Source organism: Anomaloglossus baeobatrachus, chromosome 4 (genome assembly GCF_048569485.1).
Source record: "Anomaloglossus baeobatrachus isolate aAnoBae1 chromosome 4, aAnoBae1.hap1, whole genome shotgun sequence".
Lineage (NCBI taxonomy): Eukaryota > Metazoa > Chordata > Amphibia > Anura > Aromobatidae > Anomaloglossus > Anomaloglossus baeobatrachus.
In genome coordinates this window covers 621,987,273-622,009,934 of record NC_134356.1, presented here as the reverse complement: position 1 = coordinate 622,009,934, position 22,662 = coordinate 621,987,273, and the positions used below count along the sequence as shown (strand labels likewise).

At 46.8% G+C, this 22,662-nt stretch overlaps 1 protein-coding gene across 6 annotated transcripts in view; it reads left to right on the top strand.

The window, feature by feature from the left end:
* Positions 1–22,662, top strand: part of PAX8 (paired box 8) — a 64,740-nt gene that overhangs the window by 31,831 nt on the left and 10,247 nt on the right. For 4 of the 6 annotated variants that reach the window (XM_075342972.1, XM_075342970.1, XM_075342971.1 and 1 more), the window contains exons 8-11: positions 1,476–1,651; positions 6,030–6,150; positions 7,608–7,796; positions 11,071–11,169. In XM_075342972.1, the coding sequence (XP_075199087.1) occupies positions 1,476–1,651; positions 6,030–6,150; positions 7,608–7,796; positions 11,071–11,169 (585 nt within the window). The remainder of the gene's footprint in view (positions 1–1,475; positions 1,652–6,029; positions 6,151–7,607; positions 7,797–11,070; positions 11,170–22,662) is intronic. The other 2 variants (XM_075342974.1, XM_075342973.1) reach the window with 1 other exon arrangement.

The window sequence follows — 22,662 nt, the reverse complement described above, 5'->3', positions numbered from 1 at the left end:
TCACCAAGGATTTTCCAGAGGTTTTCTATTGGGTTTAGATCAGGACTCTGGGCTGTGGCCATTTCATTGTTTCAATGTTTTCTGTTTCAAGAAACTGCTTTACCCGTTTTGCTGTGTGACAGGGGGCATTGTCCTGCATGAAAATTGCTGGCTGATTCAGGGATGAATGGAAGTAAGGAACCACATGTCATTGAAGAAGGTTCTGATACACACTTGCATTCACTCTGCCATAAAAACAAAAAAACAAAAACAAAACAGTGTTTACTAAGTACCCTATGTTTATATGCACTATGCTTTTATTTAGTTACAGCAGGGTATGTTTTCACAATTTTTTCCTTGGTTTCTCATTCACTCTGCCATGTAGCTGTATGAGAGATCCAACTCCTGCTGCAGAAAACATTCCCCAAACCATGACACTTCCTCCACCACCTTTCACTGACTTCTTAACACACTTTGCGTTGTATTTCCTCAGTTTGTCAATGAACATAATGTTTCCCATCAGACCCAAATTAATTATACTTGTTTTCATTGCTAAAATGAACTGTGACGACTTCTCTGTCCACACATGCTCCTCTTGATTCTTTCTGCCAATGAGTGGCTTTTCTTACTGCAGAGTGGGATTTCAGTCCAAATGCTCTTAAACGTCATGACACTGTATGACAAGACAGATCCTTACCCTGTTCAGTGCTGAACTGGCGAGCAGTTCCAGCTGCAGTGTGAAAACCATTACTCATGGCGATTCTCCGCATTATCCTGTCCGCTCTTGTATTTATCTTTCAAGGGCGACCAGCCTTCTTGTGGCACTTGAAAGAGTTTGTGATGTTGTAAAAAAGCAAAATTCTCAAAATCACAGACTTGGGGCAACCAACTTCTCTTGCTATGGCTGGTAGGTTTACCCCTTTGGCCTTCATCTGGACAACCTGCTGCCGGAGGGTTTCAGTCACTTTGGAACAGCGCAATATTTTTGTAAAGTCAGTGCAATCTGGAAAGTTAGGCTGCCAGTTACATAGGGTTTCTCAGATGGTTAAGGAAATTATCACCAGGTGCCAGATTAACACCAATAAGCTGCAGGGATCTGAAAGTGTCCTCTAATTTTGATCAGCGTTCTTTTTCATTTACTTCATTTACATTTTTATTATGTGCCTTTGAAAAAATTCAATTTATGAAATAAGCTTAAAATACTCATGTCAGGATATAACATAGGACTACACAATGGAAATTGTGTGTTCTATAATTTTGATCTCCAATGAATAATATATATATATGTATATATATATATATATATATATATATATATATATATATATATATATATATACACACATTTATATATTTATTTTTATTGATTTTTTTTTTTTTTAATATTTTCTTAACAAAGTAAATATTACAAAATTACAATCTAGAAGGGGCTATTACTAAAGTATGGGGTGATGGGTAAAATACAGGCGGAATTAACTCCTTGTTGGTTTTCCCAGGTGATCAGGATAGCTGCAGACTCAGCATAGACTCTCAGGGCAGCAGTAGTCTGAGCCGAAAACAGATGCGGACAGAAGCCTACATTCAGCACCCACTCGATGGACTGGAGTGTCCTTTCCAGAGGCAACACTTTCCTGAATCGTATCCCTCCTCCAGTCACAGCAAAGCTGAGCAAGTGAGTAGTATATACAGTATATTGTAAAATGGTAAAACGTATAGAGCACTGATACAAACAGTATGATGCAATCATTTTAGGCAGGTGTGGGGAAAAACGCCGAAAAATAAGAACACTTTTAAAAAAAATAGAAGTGCTAATAGTTGTTTTTATTATTTTACAAAAAAGCAAACCGAAATCTAAATCAAATCAATATTTGGTGTGACCGCCCTTTGCATTCAAAACTTCATCAATTCTAGGTACACTTGCACAATGTCAATGATTTTGCAGAATTATAGTCAGGTGTTTGAGTAACCAAATATACAAAACGTGATATGATCACCATTTTCATGTATAGGTCCAACACAATTATTACCTGAAACAGAAACAGCTGTGTAGGAGGCTTAAAACTGGGCTAGGAGCAGACAATCTCTGCTACAAAGGTGAGGTTGTGGAAGACAGTTTCATGTCCCAGGTCATACACCATGAGAAAAAGAAGAACAATAACAAGACACAAGGTATGGGATTACATGAAGAGATTGAAGTATTTCCGGAAGCTTACATCCATGGAAGATCTGTGGTTAGTTCTTTAAGATGTTTTAAGCCCCGCTGAGTTCCTTCACAAACTGTGTTTGAGTGTACCTAGAAGAACTGATGCTTTGATCTCAAAGGGTGATCACAACAAATATTGATTTTCCTTAAATTTTACTTTTGTTCCTTCGCTTTGCATTTTTTTTTTAACAAGACACTTTCAGGCGATTCATGCTGCCCAAACCACAGGCTGCATGAATGCCATACAGCCAGGTATATCATTATACTTTGAAAATCCTGCCGGGAACCATATGAGAGGAGATGAGAATTGTGCAGCACCGCTCACAGCCTTCCCAGCCCAACTACAAGTATTTGACAGGACACTTGCTATGTCAACAGGGGCGGATTAAGAGTAACCAGTGCCCCTTGTAGCTCCCAGGCCCGATGTATCACGTGACATATGACATGACCCCCTTTGATAGATCATGTGATAGATCATGTGATTAACACACAGGTTCTCTGGTGCACATCTATAGACGTTTCTACAGTGCTATATATAAGATAACACTATACATTATAGAGCAGGGGTGGGCAATTCATTTTCCTGAGAGGCCACATGAGTGACTGGCGTGAAGGACCGATCCAATAGCCTGAAACAGCTCCCTTATATACAGTATGAGTCCACATACAGTACCCCTATATACAGTAGAAGCCAACACACATCCTCTTATACACAACATGAACCCCCACATATCCCCTATATACAGTATAAGACCTCACATAGTCTCCAATATACAGTATGAGCCATCAAATAGCTCCTTATATTCAGTATGAGCCCTCACATAGCCCCTTATATACAGTATGAGCACTCAAATAGTCTCCCTATATACAGCATGAGCCCCCACATAGCCATCTATATAGAGCATCAGCCTCCACACAGCCCCTATATACACTATGAGCCCTCACATTGCCCCAATAGACAGTATGAGCACTCAAATAGCCTCACTATATACATCAGCCCCACATAGCTTCCAATATACAGTATAAACCCCACATAGCTCCCTATATACAGAATGAGTTCCCACAGAGTGCCCTATATACAGGATGAGCCCCAAATATACAAGATATGCCCTCACATAGCCCCTTATATACAATGTGAACACTCAAATAGCACTCAAATAGCCTCACATAGCCCCTTATATACAGTATGAGTCCCAACATAGATCCTTATATAAAAGATAAGCCCTAACATAGCCCCCCTATGTACTGACACACATCCCATGCAAAGATTAAAAAAAAGCAAAACATACAACACATAATCACCTCGCTCCCATTCCTCCCGTGCTCTGCTGTGGTCCCGGGGATCCACTTCTTATGGCCGCCGCGTACATGCTGGCGTAAAGACGTAATTGCACCAACATGTCACAGAAGAGGCGATGGGAGCTCCGTGGAGCTGCGCTGCATTCTGCATTGCCGACATCGAAGCTCCAGCACAGCTCCCTGCTTGGTTGCTTGGAGATCTGTGACGTTGGTGGCGGCGCACAAAACATCATAATGAAGGTGTGGCGCCCCTGAGGCTTCAGTCGCCACAGAGGAACTGCACCTGAGCCAGAGGTGTGGTGCTCCATTGTGGGTAAGGAAGAGGTCATCCACCGGTATGCACACAAAACACACAACATTCTAAATTAGCAGATCTCCAAAGGGTCAGGGTTAGGGCTTGGTGCTATTAATGCTATGTATAGCCACCACTGGTGATGGCATCTCCCTCTCCCTAATCCGACAGGGCCTGGGGGTAGAGTCTAGTTAGTGAGGGGACACTGTAGTGACAGAGAGAGGGGAGTCAAGAAGGAGCAGTGGAGGAGTGAAGACCTGTGGTCTGGAGCTGTTGCAGCTCGACCCAGGCTCAAGACAGAAAGGGTCCTAGAGACCACGGGAAGTGCACCATACTCCCGTGGCCTCATTCCAAATACGACATATTGGAGTGGAGGAACTTGGCCACAGAACGGGGACTTGTCCCTACTAGACTAAAGGAGAAGAACCAACGGTCTCCACTAGTAAAACTAGAGGTTAAGGACACATCTAGTACCAAAGCCAACTCCGCTGGAAGGTGACCACATAGGGCCAAGGGATAGAACTTCAAGCCACCCGACAGGGTCCCTGGACTCCGGCTGAGGGCACTGTGTGCGTAGGCGCGGGACAGGCGGGTGAGAAGTCAGCACAGGAAGACGACCAGGGATGATACATAAGAAAGATGCACCGGTCTTGACCTCCAAACTACCCGGGATTGACTGAAGCCCATCACTGTGAAACCCAGCACTCCAAAGGCGGTCACTGACTAGTCGTGTTACCTTGGAACCTGCTACAGTGAGTAAAAACCTTGAGACTGCATCTCTGTGTTGCTCCGTTATTCGCCTGCGCCTCCGGCCCTGCACCCCTGCCATCACCGACTACTACCCCATCCGCCGTGGGGTCCAGACCTACCTGTGTAGAGCTATACCAACTAAGCTGCATCACCATCTGCCCCAGAGGCCCCATCCCGCATTGGCGGCACCATCTTGCCACATGCCACAGGTGGCGTCACAAACTATTATCTCCCTTCCCTTTGACTGACATCGCCGGGGTCATGGAACCGGGCTTTTCTGCCACCACAGAGTCCCAGAAGCAGGACCACAGCCGGTAACAAGTAACCCCATGGCCCCGGTGCAGGCGTGTCAAGGGCAATCTGCCCATGGGCCCCCCTGGAACTTTGGGCCCTGAGTGGTAGTCCAGATTGCCAGATTTCCAGAATATCAGACAATCTATAGACAATCATGGTGGTTGGTTAGATCACTATCCTGATACTTCCACTCTCAGTATTTTAGATCTATATTGTCACCATTCCACATAGCAATTTACACATCTCATGCCTCAGATTTCTGAGCCTATTCCTATAGATTATAAATAGAGATAAGCAAATTGAAAAGTTGTCATTTTTCTTTCTGCTTTGTGGGCTGGGAAGGAGTTAATAAGTTATAGTCATTCTATACTGGCCTCCGCTGCCATAGGGATTATTATTATTTATTATTATAGCGCCATTTATTCCATGGCGCTTTACAAGTGAAAGAGGGTATACGTACAACAATCATTAACAGTACAAGACAGACTGGTATAGGAGGAGAGAGGACCCTGCCCGAGAGGGCTCACAGTCTACAGGGAATGGGTGATGGTACAATAGGTGAGGACAGAGCTGGTTGCGCAGTGGTCTACTGGACTGAGGGCTATTGTAGGTTGTAGGTTTGTTGGAAGAGGTGGGTCTTAAGGTTCCTCTTGAAGCTTTCCACGGTAGGGGAGAGTCTGATATGCTGAGGTAGAGCGTTACAGAGTATGGGGGAGGCACGGGAGAAATCTTGTACGCAATTGTGGGAAGAGGAGATAAGAGAGGAGTAGAGAAGGAGATCTTGTGAGGATCTGAGGTTGCGTGCAGGTAGGTACTGGGAGACTAGGTCACAGATGTAGGGAGGAGACAGGTTGTGGATGGCTTTATATGTCATGGTTAATGTTTTGAACTGGAGTCGTTGGGCGATGGGAAGCCAGTGGAGTGATAGGTAAGGACATAGTGAGAGGTCAGTTTATAATATTACTTTTTAACCACTTCCCTCCATTGACAATGCTTTCGGATCCAGAGAGATCTTAGAGCTTAATAAATGTCTTTTCTGGGTACTTTAAATTTGGACTAATTTTACTAGGACCGAATAAAATCTGCCGACTAAACAGTGATTCTGCCTGAAATGAATTCTATTAGATTTGCTCATCTCTAATTGTAAGCCTTTTATGGGTATCATTCGGATTTTATAAATGGGGTCACTGATTGTCTGTATTTGGATTTCAGGCGCTGTATCCACTACCGCTGCTAAACAATGCAATGGATGATGGGAAATCTGCGCTAACCGCTTCCAATGCTGCTCTAGGTAGAAATCTCTCCGCACATCAGGGGTACTCTGCTCTGTCAGGTAAGTTGTAAAAATCAATGCCACCCAAAATCAATGTAAAAGGAAGTCCCTTTACTAAACCTTTTAAATTTGGAAGAGATTTTATACAGGGGCTACCCAATTTCAGGTCTCCATTATTAACCATCTCAAAGAGTGGCTTTAAAATGTTGCTCTCACTCTGCAGCATCCGGCTGTTATTGATTTCAATGAGAGCCGTGTAATTTCTCTTTTCCCCTGTGGTTGGTTGTACTGCAGAATTTGCCCTCTTCTCCTCACATTCGGGCCATTCATTTGTGACTCTGTCTGTGGTCCCATCTGAAACTCTGAAAAATGGGATTTGGACATGATAGTGCTGAAGTAGTTTTTGCTACTTCAGGAATTTCAGGGATTCTATCGGTGATGGTGAGACCAAAGCAAGTTTGTAAGTTCAAACTCTGTCTAAAAAATCTCCAATCTCTGAAGGGTGGACTCTTTATTATATACTATATACGAATCATGCATAAATGTAGATGTTTCTAAAATAGTAACAAATAGCAGAATACATAGCTGCATGGTAAATACAGATACTCCCAGCATCCACCCAGCTTACCCAAACCCACTCAACAGCTCTTTGATTCAAAAATGGAATCCCATCCTTTATAAACATTTTTGCAGGCCTGAAGACATTAATTCCTTCCTTACTTAAACACTTAAACAGTGTTGTAGTCTACCCTTTAATGACCACCTATAAAGAATGACATTGCCAGGACAGAGGCCTAAAACAATACAAAGTGATTCAGTCTGCCTCATCATAGTGTGAGCTCCATCAGGGCCATGTTCAAATCCCATTTTTAGGGGGCTCAGATGGAACTCATGACAGTCACAAATGTGTGTTCCAAATGTGATGTGACTAGGGCCTTACATCTGATCCCTGGGGGGTCCCATAGTAGGACACCATGTTATCTGCTTATCATTGTAACAAAAAGGGAGTGTCCATGTCATACATAGCCTCCAAATTGTAAACGTACTTGGTTAGCAGGTAGAGGTTTACCTTTTATCTTTGGAATGAACTGGTGATTTCTTCAAAGGACATCACTAGGTGTCTAATGGAGGCTATGGGTATTTTGTGTTAGTTGCCTATATAGTATATATCTTCTTTACTTTCATCCACTAAAAGCATATATACAGATACAGGCCTATATATTAATGGGTGTGAATCTGTAGGTTGTTCAGAATTGAATATGTAATAACATAGTGATGAATTCGGATCTACCCTCACCAAGCTGCAACTCATTAATCCGATGGATGCCATAATAAACATGTCAGTACCATCTGTCCAATGTAAAGTGCTGTGTCCATAAACCAGTTGCACAAACTATATCATCATGTCCATCTCACACATGTAATCGGAACGTGACAATCCGCCACATCGACGCTTTATTCCATCATGTATCACATTTTCTCCACTTTAACATTTCCATTTCATTGCTCCATTGTAGAATTCTCATCATTCGCCATTAAACAAGAGATCTCAGATAGCTCTAGTGCCAGCTCCACCCCGCCATCGCTGTATAGTCCCACTTTCCTGGACCTGCAGCCGATGGGATCTGCGGCTGCTGCTCCGACTTTCAGTGCATTTTCCCATGCTGCCTCTATGTATGGACAGTTCACCAGTCAGACAGTTACAGGTATGATCATGGGTGTCTTGTAACATACTTTGTAATCACTGTCGTAAATGGCTGCATTCTTGTTACACTAACCTGTCCTATAATGATATGACAGGTGCTAGTGAGCATGTGCAAAAGGAAGCTCCACTACTGTAACCTATCCCATGTACTCACAAGTTATCTCCAGGTAACCACAATGGCTCAGCAATCAGAAAGACATGGGGAACAGCAGTGCAAGCAGCTACTTACTTCATCACCTCTGCTATCTCCAGTGTTAGATCAAAAAGACATGGTGGACAGCAGTGTGAGCAGCTACTTACCTCATGACCTCTGGTATCTACAGTGGAACAGAAAGAAATGGTGAACATCAGTGTGAGCAGCTACTTACCTCATCACCTCTGATATCTCTAGTAGATCAGAAAGACATGGTGGACAGCAGTGTGAGCAGCTACTTACTTCATCACCTCTAGAATCTCCAGTATTAGATCAGATAGACATGCTGGACAGCAGTGTGAGCAGCTACTTACCTCATGACCTCTGATATCTTCAGTGGAACAGAAAGAAATGGTGGACATCAGTGCGACAAGCTACTTACCTCATGACCTCTGGTATCTCTAGTAGATCAGAAAGACATGGTGGACAGCAGTGTGAGCAGCTAGTTACTTCATCACCTCTGGAATCTCCAGTATTAGATCAGAAAGACATGGTGGTGGTAGACAGCAGTGTGAGGAGCTAGTTACTTCATCACCTCTGGAATCTCCAGTATTAGACCAGAAAGACATGGTAGACAGTAGTGGGAGAAAACTTCTTACCTCAACACTCCTGGTATCTCTAGTGTTAGATCCGAAAAAAAGGTGGACAGCAATATAAGCAGTCTATTCTTAACTCACCACCACTGCTATCTACAGTATTAAACCAGACAGACATTGGACAGCAGTGCGAGGGGCCTCTTCTTACCTCAGCACCCCTGGTATCTACAGTATATTATTAGATAGATGGGGTGGGCAGCAGTGTGAACAGTTTCTTACCTCAGCATCCTTGATATCTCCAGTATTAGATAGGATAAACAGGGTGGACAGCATTATGAGCCTCTTCTTACCTCAGCACCTCTGGTATCTCTAGTATTAGATCAGATAGACACAGTAGACAGTAGTGTGACAGCCTCTTCTTACCTCAGCACATCTGGTATCTCCAGTTTTAAATCAGATAGACAGAATGGACAGCAGTGTGAGAAGCTTCTTTTTAACTCTGCACCCCTGGTATCGCCAGTATTAGATCAGATTGATGGGTGGACAGCAGTATGAGCAGCATCTTCTTACCTCGGTATCCTTGGTATCTCCAGTATTAGATTAGATAGATGGGGTGATGCGGCGTGTGGAGACAGAAGGGTCATTGGGTGCTCTGATCCGCTGGCCTGACTGTCTTCAGAAAGACCGCATGGACCAGGGCTCATAACACTGAACAGTAGCACTCCTTCCCCATGGGTACAACACTACTCAGACAACACAGGGTTAGAGAACCACATAGTGATAAGACTTTATTGGTTCACCAACAGACAAAACATATTGTACATTCCCAGTAGGAACACAAGATGGTACAAGTGACAGAGTCTCACCCTTTGCTTGCTCACCAGGGATTAGAATCTTCATGACTTCCAGGGCCATCTATTCTAGCCAGCAGCACTTGGTGGGCACCCACTGAGAGCATATAGCGGCAAGCTTTGTAAGCTGACCGAGTGTAGCAAGATATGTAGCCAGGAGACCGAATTATCCAAACCTGGGTTCTCCAAGCAAATTTGTTGGCTCAGCATTGAAGCAGTTCTGTGATCCTCCAACTAGAACCATGGATCCTAGGCTGACTTCATGTAGCATAAATAAGGTGACAGGAGCAAGGTCTATTTATACCCCTCAGTTCTCATTTCAGTGTATTGTGTCTTACAGGATTGGTGGGAGATGTCTGCTCTCTCATTGGTCGCTAGTTCAATTCGAATGCATAGTTCTTCTCTGAATCAAGTAGTTAAAAGGGCTGGAGCAATCCACATTTAATAGACAAAAGAGCTTCGGTCAGTCTGACATGAAACAATAGCTAACTTCTCTTAATTTACCAAATAAATGAGCAATAAGTCTGGCCTAATTAAGATCAGTTCATCCCACACAAGTGCCTAGATGCTGAGTTGTCATAGGGTGGAGAGCATTGTGAACTTCTTCTTACTTCAGCACTCCTGATATCTCTAGTATGAGATCAAATAGGTGGGGTGGACAGCAGTGTGTGCAGTTTCGAATCTCCAGTATTCCAGTATTAGATCATATAGATGAGGTGGACAACAGTGTTATCCTTTTCTTACCTCAGCACCTAATATAATATTACCAGTTATGTATATTAGATTTTATGACAGGGTGTTGATCCAGGGAACTAGTCTGATTGCCGTGTGTGGAGTCAGGAAGGAATTTTTTTCCCCATTGGAGCTTATTTGACACATTGGGGGTTTTTTGCCTTCCTCTGGATCAACATGTTAGGCTACGGGTTGAACTAGATGGACTTAGAGTCTCCCTTCAACCTCAACCTTAAAACTATGAAACCTCTGGTATCTCCAGTATTAGATCAGACAGACAGGGTGGACAGCAGTGTGAGCAGCCTCTTCTTACCTCAGCATCCCTTTTATCTCCAGCATTAGATCAGATAGATGGGGTAGACAGCAGTATGAGTGTCTCTTCTTAGCTCCGTACCCCTTGTATCTCCAGTATTAGATCAGATAGACAGGGTGGACAGTTGTGTGAGCCTCTTCTTACCTCAGCATCCCTGAAAAATCCAGTATTAGATCAGACAGACATAGTGGACAGCAGGGTGAGCAGCCTCTTCTCACCTCAGCACTCTTGGTGTTTCCACTGAAGATGCTCACATGCAAGAAAGACAATTTTTATAAATAATGCACATGGTATATTAGAAAATAGTGTACTCATCATCAGCTTCAAGATTGTAAACCTTGTCCCGTTCTACTGAACCCACAAGTGAATCTCCATTTATTCTCGTCATGTCATTCTTAGGATGAAAACTCTGTGCTGGATATCATCACAATATATCTTTAGAGTGGTTCGGGCTTTTCCTTTCTGATCTAAAAATCCAAACCCTGAGTACTGACACATATCCTTGTGGCCCAGAACTCTAGAACGTGGACTCAGGATTGTTGATATGGGAAACAAGATCAATTTCATACACGAGGCCTAGCAATCTGTATATAATATATGGTAGTGATTGGGGAAGGATGTCATACTAACAACTGTCCATTCTTTATCAGGGCGCGATGTTGTAGGCTCCACATTACCAGGTTACCCGCCACACATACCCAGCGGGCAAGGAAACTATGCCTCATCTGCAATTGCTGGAATGGTTGCCGGTATGTAATATCTCGCTGCTTCGTATCGTTATTATCTGTGACGTGGCTACTTGATGAAGAATCGGTCTAGGGTTTAGACTAATAGATAAATTCTTATCAATGTTAACAAGGGAAAATTGATTACTTATAAGCCCCATCCCAGGGAATAACACATCCCCAAAATGCCACTTTGGGGTGTAGTTTACAAAGCCCCATAGCCTTTGAGGTGAGTCTGTCTAGACCACATATATCAAACGCTGGCCCTCAGGCTGATTTTACTTGACCCGCAATGCCAGATGCCCATTATTCGGTATGGATGACTATGTGGGGCTCATTACTCTGTATGGAGGACTATGTGGGGCCTATTATTCTGTATGGAGGGCTATGTGGGGCCTATTATTCTGTATGGAGGGCTATGTGGGGCCCATCATTCTGTATGGAGAGCTATGTGGGGCCCATTATTCTGTATGGAGGGCTATGTGGGGCCCATTATTCTGTATGGAGGGCTATGTGGGGCCATTATTCTGTATGGAGGGCTATGTGGGGCCCATTACTCTGTATGGAGGGCTATGTGGGGCCATTATTCTGTATGGAGGGCTATGTGGGGCCCATTATTCTGTATGGAGGGCTATGTGGAGCCCATTACTCTTTATGGAGGACTGTGTGGGGCTCATTATTCTGTATGGAGGACTATGTGGGGCCCATTATTCTGTATGGAGGGCTATGTGGGGCCCATTATTCTGTATGGAGGGCTATGTGGGGCCCATTATTCTGTATGGAGGACTATGTGGAGCCCATTATTCTGTATGGAGGGCTATGTGGGGCCCATTATTCTAAATGGAGGGCTATATGGGGCCCATTATTCTGTATGGAGGGCTATGTGGGGCCCATTATTCTGTATGGAGGGCTATGTGGGGCCCATTATTCTGTATGGAGGGCTATGTGGGGCCCATTATTCTGTATGGAGGACTATGTGGGGCCCATTATTCTGTATGGAAGACTATGTGGGGCCCATTACTCTGTATGGAGGGCTATGTGGGGCCCATTATTCTGTATGGAGGGCTATGTGGGGCCCATTATTCTGTATGGAGGGCTATGTGGGGCCCATTACTCTGTATGGAGGACTGTGTGGGGCCCATTATTCTGTATGGAGGACTATGTGGGGCCCATTACTCTGTATGGAGGGCTATGTGGGGCCCATTACTCTGTATGGAGGACTGTGTGGGGCCCATTATTCTGTATGGAGGACTATGTGGGGCCCATTACTCTGTATGGAGGGCTATGTGGGGCCCATTATTCTGTATGGAGGGCTATGTGGGGCCCATTATTCTGTATGGAGGGCTATGTGGAGCCCATTACTCTTTATGGAGGACTGTGTGGGGCTCATTATTCTGTATGGAGGACTATGTGGGGCCCATTATTCTGTATGGAGGGCTATGTGGGGCCCATTATTCTAAATGGAGGGCTATATGGGGCCCATTATTCTGTATGGAGGGCTATGTGGGGCCCATTATTCTGTATGGAGGGCTATGTGGGGCCCATTATTCTGTATGGAGGGCTATGTGGGGCCCATTATTCTGTATGGAGGACTATGTGGGGCCCATTATTCTGTATGGAAGACTATGTGGGGCCCATTACTCTGTATGGAGGGCTATGTGGGGCCCATTATTCTGTATGGAGGGCTATGTGGGGCCCATTATTCTGTATGGAGGGCTATGTGGGGCCCATTACTCTGTATGGAGGACTGTGTGGGGCCCATTATTCTGTATGGAGGACTATGTGGGGCCCATTACTCTGTATGGAGGGCTATGTGGGGCCCATTACTCTGTATGGAGGACTGTGTGGGGCCCATTATTCTGTATGGAGGGCTATGTGGAGCCCATTATTCTGTATGGAGGGCTATGTGGGGCCCATTATTCTGCATGGAGGGCTATGTGGGGTACATTATTCTGTATGGAGGGCTATGTGGGGCCCATTATTCTGTATGGAGGGCTATGTGGGGCCCATTACTCTGTATGGAGGACTATGTGGGGCCCATTACTCTGTATGGAGGGCTATGTGGGGCCCATTATTCTGTATGGAGGGCTATGTGGGGCTCATTATTCTGTATGGAGGACTATGTGGTGTCCATTATTCTGTATGGAGGGCTATATGGGGCCCATTATTCTGTATGGAGGGCTATATGGGGCCCATTATTCTGTATGGAGGGCTATGTGGGGCCCATTATTCTGTATGGAGGGCTATGTGGGGCCCATTATTCTGTATGGAGGGCTATGTGGGGCCCATTATTCTGTATGGAGGGCTATGTGTAGCCCATTATTCTGTATGGAGGACTATGTGGGGCCCATTATTCTGTATGGAGGGCTATGTGGGGCCCATTACTCTGTATGGAGGGCTATGTGGGGCCCATTATTCTGCATGGAGGGCTATGTGGAGCCCATTATTCTGTATGGAGGGCTATGTGGGGCCCATTATTCTGTATGGAGGGCTATGTGGGGCCCATTACTCTGTATGGAGGGCTATGTGGGGCCCATTATTCTGTATGGAGGACTATGTGGGGCCCATTATTCTGTATGGAAGACTATGTGGGGCCCATTATTCTGTATGGAGGGCTATGTGGGGCCCATTATTCTGTATGGAGGGCTATGTGGGGCCCATTACTCTGTATGGAGGGCTATGTGGGGCCCATTACTCTGTATGGAGGACAATGTGGGGCTCATTATTCAGTATGGAGGACAATGTGGGGCTCATTATTCAGTATGGTGGACAATGTGGGGCTCATTATTCTGTATGGAGGGCTATGTGGTGTCCATTATTCTGTATGGAGGGCTATGTGGGGCCCATTATTCTGTATGGAGGGCTATGTGGGGCACATTATTCTGTATGGAGGGCTATGTGGAGCCCATTATTCTGTATGGAGGGCTATGTGGGGCCCATTATTCTGCATGGAGGGCTATGTGGGGTCCATTACTCTGTATGGAGGGCTATGTGGGGCCCATTATTCTGTATGGAGGGCTATGTGGAGCCCATTATTCTGTATGGAGGGCTATGTGGGGCCCATTATTCTGTATGGAAGGCTATGTGGGGCCCATTACTCTGTATGGAGGGCTATGTGGGGCCCATTATTCTGTATGGAGGGCTATGTGGGGCCCATTATTCTGCATGGAGGACTATGTGGGGCCCATTATTCTGTATGGAGGGCTATGTGGGACCCATTACTCTGTATGGAGGGCTATGTGGGGCCCATTATTCTGTATGGAGGGCTATGTGAGGCCCATTAGTCTGCATGGAGGACAATGTGGGGCTCATTATTCAGTATGGAGGACTATATGGGGCCCATAATTCTGCATGGAGGACTATGTGGGGCCCATTATTCTGTATGGAGGACAATGTGGGGCCCATTAGTCTGTATGGAGGACTATGTAGGGTCCATTATTCTATATAGAGAACTATGTGGGGCCCATTATTCGGAATAGAGGACTATATGGGGCCCATTATTCGGTGTAGAGGACTATGTGGGGCCATTATTCTGTATGGAGGACTATGTGGGGCCATTATTCTGTATGGAGGACTGTGTGGGTCCCATTATTCTGTATGGAGGACTATATGGGTCCCATTATTCTGTATGGAGGGCTATTTGGGCCCATTATTCTGTATAAAGAACTATGTGGGGCCCATTATTTAGTATGGAGGACTACGTGGGGCCCATTTTTCTGTATGGAGGACTATATGGGACCCATTATTCTGTATGGAGGATTATGTGGGTCTATTATTCTGTATAGAGAACTATGTTGGGCCCATTATTTGGTATGGAGGACAATGTGGGGCCCATTATTCTGTATGGAGAGCTATGTGGGGCCCATTATTCGGAATAGAGGACTATGTGGGGCCCATTATTCGGTATAGAGGACTATGTGAGACCCATTATTCTGTATGGAGGACTGTGTGGGTCCCATTATTCTGTATGGAGGGCTATTTGGGCCCATTATTCTGTATAAAGAACTATGTAGGGCCCATTATTTAGTATGGAGGACTACGTGGGGCCCATTTTTCTGTATGCAGGACTATATGGGACCCATTATTCTGGATGGAGGATTATATGGGTCTATTTTTCTGTATAGAGAACTATGTGGGGCCCATTATTTGGTATGGAGGACTATGTGGGGACAATTATTCTGTATGGAGGACTATATGGGTCCCATTATTCTGTATGGAGGGCTATTTGGGGCACATTATTCTGTATGGAGGGCTATTTGGGGCACATTATTCTGTATGGAGGGCTATTTGGGGTACATTATTCTGTATGGAGGACTATGTGGGATCCATTACTCTGTATGGAGGACTAAGTTGGCCCATGACTTTGTCCAAGTTTTTAAGTTAGGCCATCTGTGTATTTGAGTTTGACATCCTGGTCTAGACTGTTCTGGAAAAATTTATATGGAACTACTGCCAAAAATCCCACAGAGCCCCCATAAGTATGCCAGCCATAGTGCTAACCCCTGCTCTCTGGGTTGTAGCTCAATGGACCCCTTAGGCTAGGGCTACACTTTGACCTGTGTTGTGTGACATTGAAACTACAGTGTCACATTTTGACGTCACATCTACCTACGCTTACTCTGGTGCCGCATTGCGTCCCGCAACCTACAGCGACTACGACACACAGAGTCGTAAATCTTTGCAAACGTGTAGGGTTTTCTGTCGCTGGTGGCAAGTTGAATTGCTGTAGCGCGATACAGGTCGCCATGTATCTTCAGCCTAAAAACACCCAAGGATTTTTCTGCCGCATGAGGTCCTCATAGGTTGTATCAGTGGTGGAAATTTTTTGTAGTGACCCGGCAGAAAGATGTAGAAAACTTGTTACGATTTGTTGCTAATTAGGAACTGTAGATTTTCCTGCAGGTTTTGCAAAAAAAGGAAAATGCTTTTGAAGTCTAGACTTTCAGGTTTGGCTATGGAGCCAACTCTGCAACAATTGGGATTTGTTGTGGCTTGTGACTTAACCTGTACAATCATCCACAGAAATTGACAAACTGTGGATTTAAAAAAATGTGCAATGAATTTTATGGTAATTTCTGTGCGGAAAATTGCCACAGTATGTGGATGGGAATTCATTGTACTTCACCGTGGATTTTCTGTCTGAAAATCAACACAGAAAATCCACTGCAATGTTGGTGGGAATGGGCACACCCGGTCTAATACTACTATTTAAGAAGACCCTGATTCCTATATTAATTAGGACATTGAAGTCAACAAGGTCAAAACCATAAGGCCGGGTTCACCTGTCAGGCAAACATGGTCTGAGTACGAAAGTCACATACGGAGTCGAAGATGTCCGTATATAACGCGCGACACACGCGATCAGACCAATGGGCATCTGATGCACTACCAAAAAAAACACAAAAAGGGGAAAACTCTGGGATCCCGATACAACGGAGGTCCCTGCCGCTAGGGAGAGGGGGCATCTCCTCCACTAACCTCAAGCTGACTCCGGAGTTCCCTAGCGTGCCTATACAGGTTCTTTCAACCTGTCGGTGATAGGGTCCCTCAGATGGCTCTAAACTCACCCTATCTAGTGTATGGGTCGACGAGTATGCTAGACTCGCCACTAAACTAATAAACACGGAGGAAAAGGGAAGACAGACGGGGGGAATAAACAGAAGGATACAAAACACCAAACTTCACCGTAGAAGATTGACTCTAAAGGAGCAAGTGGATGAGCACAGGAAAAAACCTCAGCAGTTCCTTCCACTGGGCTTGCCAAAGTAGAAATTATTTTATCAGCAGGGAGACGACCGTGACAACAGACCACAATGTCCGAACCAAACACAGGTTTCCTGGCCTAAACTCAGCAGGCTCAGAGGTAGTTTTCAGGTGGTCCCAGTGGCGGACATATCATTGGTGCAACCTGTGCGGCCGCACAGAGTCCCAAGAGGTAAGGGGACGTATTCCTCCTCCATAGCAGGTGGAATTGTGCATTATGATGAGCCCTTGGGTTGTAAAAGGCCCTTATATTGTTTTTGCACAGGGGGACTTTTCTGTCTGTGTCCATCAGTGGATGGTTCAGTTCGGATAAGGAAAACCGTGGCAAATCCAAATATTGCAGTCTGGACTGGGACCCTGAATGATGGATGTATGAAACCGTTAAGGGCCCATATATTGTTCTTGCACAGGGGCGCTTTTCTGTCTGTGTCAATCAGTGGGTGGTTCAGTTCGGATAAGGAGACCCGCGGCCGATCTGAATATCGCAAGCTGTACTGAGACCATGAAGGATGGATGGATGAAACCGTTAAGGACCCATATATTGCTCATGCACAGGGGCCCTTTTCTGTATGTGTCCACCAGTGGGTGGTTCAGTTCGGATAAGGAGACCCGCGGCCGATCTGAATATCGCAGTCTGTACTGGGACCGTGAATGATGGATGTACGAAACCGCTACTAGGCAAGAAAAAAAAAATATGGCTAACTCATTCTCATTTCCCACAATAATTACAAGTATCCCTACGAGCAAAGGAAAGGCAAAATGCCTCGACCACCCTTAAACCTCAAAAAGTTCCTAAATGATGTATTTTTCTGTCCACTGAATCCAATGGTGTAAAGAACAGATCCGATGCAAATCTGCGGTAACATCAATGTTAATGGCGGCATTTTGTGCATCACTCGTCCCAATCCGTCATCCATTTTCGTTAATGGTAAAAAAGGGATTTATAGCTCATCCAAAAGGGTTAATGCATTTCGGATCTTATTCATGCGGTATTCCATTACTGTATTAGTTCCCAACACTGTTAATATGTTCCCATGGGGACATTTCGGGAAAACATAAGTGCGATCCTGTCCGCGACTGCCCAGTTTATAAATGAAGATATGTTTTTGGAGGGGGTGACCCCAGGTGACCTTTGCAGGTACATTTAAATGGAAAAGAAATGCAGAATGGCGGGTCCCTCACCCACTCGGCTCACATCTCCGTAACCTGCTGAGCCAGCGTGTTACTGTGTTACCACGGAGACGCGCTTAATGCAGCGTTAAAAATATAAAGTACTTCTACCCCCCTCCCCGGCTCCCCACACCCGCGTGCACACCCTCCTTCCTCTCCTGGAGCGTGAAATGAGATTGGTCAAGATAAATAAAAAAGAGCAGTTATATTTTAACTGTGTGTGCGAAAGACGGATCTGTTCCCAACCGCCTGCAATCTACATGCCCATACATGCACAAAAGGACAAATAGAGAAGATCCCCCTCCGAGGATGGGATAATAATGCCGGACCGGTGACTCATTTACTCATCTCATCTAACCTGCAGTCTATCACAGTCAGTGCCAGACATATTTAACCCTTGTCTGGTACCAATGGGTCAATGTGACCCCCATGCAGATTGGTACCGCTAGTGATTTTTTTTTCATGGTACCAAACAAGGGTTAAGCCCCATCGAGTTTTATAAAGTCAATGGATATAGATGATGTGATCCCTAGGGTGGGAGACAGTGCCTTCTATGTCGGTGCCACTACCAACAAGGCGTCTGATTTGTCCATTTTTATCTGGTTGTCACTATTGACGGTGCAACTCTTCTTAACGGGTCAACCATTGACGGTGCAACTCTTATTAATGGGTCAAAATATAGCATTATGCCTAAAGCGGGCTTTACATGCAACGACATCGCTAACGAGATGTCGTTGGGGTCACGGAATTTGTGACGTACATCCGGCCTCGTTAGCGACGTCGTTGCGTGTGAAACGCAGGAACGACCGTTAACGATCAAAATTACTTACCTGATCGTTGACACATCGCTCCTTTCCCAAATATCGTTGCTGTTGCAGGACGCAGTTGTTCGTCATTCCTGCGGCAGCACACATCGCTATGTGTGACACCGCACGACCGAGGAACATCACCGTACCTGCGGCCACCCACAATGAGGAAGGAAGGAGGTGGGCGGGATGTTCGGCCCGCTCATCTCCGCCCCTCCGCTTCTATTGGGAGGCTGCTTAGTGACGTCGCTGTGACGCCGCACGAACCGCCCCCTTAGAAAGGAGGCGGTTCACCGGCCACAGTGACGTCGCTAGGCAGGTAAGTCTGTGTGACGGAGCCTAGCGATGTTGTGCGCCACGGGCAGCGATTTGCCTGTGTCGCACAAACGATGGGGGCAGGTACGCTCGCTAGCGATATCGGTAACGATATCGCAGCGTGTAAAGCGGGCCTTAGTCTAAGTTCACACAAGCAGTCTATGGGCACAACAGACAGTATATGGACCAATGTTAACCAATGGACATGGAAAAAATTACAGTCCAAGTACAAACCGCAATGCCTGGAGCATTTGCTGGTCTCCTGACCCGAGCTCAGAAGCATCATACAGGTCTATGAGGCTGTTGCGTTTAGGTCAGGAGACCCATGGGCTGGTCTGTATGTCACAGCTTGTACTTGGACTGATATTGTATTGTACTTGGACTGATGTTTTATGAAATCAGCCAAAAGACGGCTTTGGGCAAGTGTATGTCATGGTTCATATACAGCCCACAAAGCCTGGACTAACCGCAGGTCTCCCCGCCTGAACTTATAGATACATACCGTGTTTCCCTGAAAATAAGCCCTACCCCAAAAATAAGCTGAAACTGGAATTTTCGACCTTTTTGGAGTAAGGATTAAATATAAGCCCTACCCTGAAAATAAGCCCTAGTTGTGGTTGTGTGTGTATGTGTGCGTGCCAGCCGGAAGAAGTGGAGAACCGCTGTGGAGCACACAAGGATCTGATGGGAGGTCACGCTGTGGATCGCAGGAGGACCTAGGAGCAATGCAGATGTCCAGGATCTGGTATGATTCTATTGGGGGGGGTCTTCCTTTTTTGGGAGGTACACTTACCCCCAACCCTTGGTTCCCCAGAAATAAGCCCTGTCCCGAAAATAAGCCCTAGATGTCGTTGTGTGTGTGTGTGTGTGTGTGTGTGTGTGTCTGCAACGGCTGGACGTAGGGGAGGACTGCTGTAGAACACACAAGGACCAGTAGGGAGATCACATTGTAGATCACAGGAGGACCTAGGAGCGACTCAGATGTACAGGATCTGGTAAGTATGATTCTCCTGGGGGGTACACTTACCCCCAACCCGTGTTTCCCCATAAATAAGTGTCACGGGCAGAGGAGGGGACGCCGCGCTCTCCCACTGCTCGGGTCCGGCTGCTGCTGCGGCCTGCTGCTGCTCGGTGGCTCGAGCGATGGGCCGGATCCCGGGGACTCAAGCGGCGCTCCTCGCCCGTGAGTGAAAAGGGATTGGTTTTTGGGATTGTTTATTGTCTGTGACGCCACCCACGGTTGTGGTGATTGTGTGGACACCACCGCTGCTCTGTATGGGGATCCCGGGAGCGGTGACAGGGAGCAGCTGAGTTGTTAATTCTCCCCTCCGTGGGTAGGGGTTGGTTGTCCCGAGGCCCAGTGATGAGTTGGGGGATGAGGGATGGCGGGCCGGTGCAGGGCTGGGTGGGGTGCAGGGACGCGGGGGCAGCGCTGTGCCTCACGGCACTGTGGTACTCACTCAGCCTGAGACGGGGACACTGTTCTCGGTAAAACACACGGCTGGAAAGACGGTTCCCACGGACGGCTGCTGTTGCTTTTCCCCAGTAGTTGACGGTGACGGTCCCTTTTCCTGCACCTAAGTCTATGTTGGTAGCGATGGGTTCCCACCGGTAACCCGCTCCCCGGCTTTGATATGGGTGGGAGGAGCCCTTCTTTGCCCGCAGGCGCTGGCCCTGAGAAACTGGTGCCTTGGCAGTGGCGGTGTCTCTCTCTAACGGTTGGACTGTTGCCTTCAATCGGGACTTGGTTGTTGGGAGACCCAGAGGTCCCCTTCACTAACGGATTTGGCAAATTCACGGCGACTCCTAGCCTTGCCGGGATCCGAAAGGCCCCTGCCAATGGTGCTGGCTTCTCTTCGTATACCGCTCCGGTACCGCCGGGCCACCACCCGTCCACGGTCCTTTTGCCAACCTCCGAGCAGCCTCTCTTGCAGACGGTCACCGCCGTCTGCTGACCTTGCTGTCTCAGTCCGGGGCACACACCTGGACCAACTTCAGGCTTCCTCAACTGTCACCTTCTCTTCCACCTTTACTCCTCTCTCTTGCTCCTTTACCACTTCACTTCCACTCCTAAACTCCTCACCCTTCCTCCTCCAAACTCTAATTCTATCTGATCTGTTCTGCCTGGTTTTCCCGCCTCCAGGGCTGTGAACTCCTCGGTGGGCGGAGCCAACCGCCTGGCCCACCCCCTGGTGTGGACATCAGCCCCTGGAGGAAGGCAACAAGGATTTCTGTGTAGCTTTGGTGTACCTATCCGGGGTGTAGTGTGTGGTGGTGTTATGACCTGTGACCCCTGGCTTGCCCAGGGCGTCACATTCCCCCTTAGCAAAATGCAGACCGTCCGCGGGCTGCCCGTCCAACACCGGTTTTATTTTTCTGAAAGGATAAAAAGACACAAGACAAGTATAATAACTTCATTCCACAGCGGGAGGCACTTTTTCTTAAACATTATGGTAACATTTTAAACGGTTGCTACTGCCGCTCTCTCCCACCCAAGTAACCTGGCCCTGATGCTGCCTCTAAGAAACAGGCAGCACCCCTTGACCCCAGTCCTGAACCAGTTACCCGAGCGGGATCTGTCCTTCCCCTCCAGAGGGTAGCCACCGGTTCCTGTGGTGGCTGGGCCCCAGCCTGCTCCAATGCGGGCCCTCCCTCCAACCTGCCTCTCCGGAGGCGGTAACAGTAGCTGCAACAAACATATTTTATTTACATGCCACTAACGTTTGTGGTTGCCCTGCAAGTTCTCGGGCCTGTTCATAGAGAGTTCCCTATGCAACTTTTTGAAGGGTCCCTACGGGGACAACAATGCCGACAATGGCCGGTTCCAAATCACGGTGCTGACAATCAGGTTACTGTTCGGTAATCATTTATCATCTTTGGCAAAACTTTTCAAACTTTCAAACACACTGGTGGTCCCAACGGGGACGGTGCAATGGTGCTCCGCTGCCCTTACTCAGAGTCCTCGACATCACCAGAGGGAGGGGGCACGGCGCTCACACGGGACTCTTGGCTGCCCCTCAACTTGGCATCCAGCGCGAACCACCCCCTCTCTCCACAGTGCCGGGTTTGCTGAACTATGTCGCCCGGCATCAGGTTACGACCGGGGTGCTCCTCTGGCAGATGAGCATTCACATCCCGCCGGGCTATAAACACTTCGGCCTCCAGGCCCGGTTCATAAATAAATCCATAGCCCCGGCGGACATCAAACCGCCTCACCTGCCCTTCATACAGCGGGCCCCGGACCCGGAAGGTAGCTTGTCTCAGGCTCTCCTTCTCCCGGATCGTACGGGCCACCATCTCCGCCTTCTTTCTTTCTCTCTCACCGATTTCCAGGCCCAACGGTACCGGCTCCCTGTCCCAGTACGGCGCTGCTGCGAGCTCCAGCGCACGGGTCGGGCCCCGCGAGACCTGTTGGACATTGCCACTGCTGGTGATCTGGGCAGCAGGTCCCGTGGTGACTTGG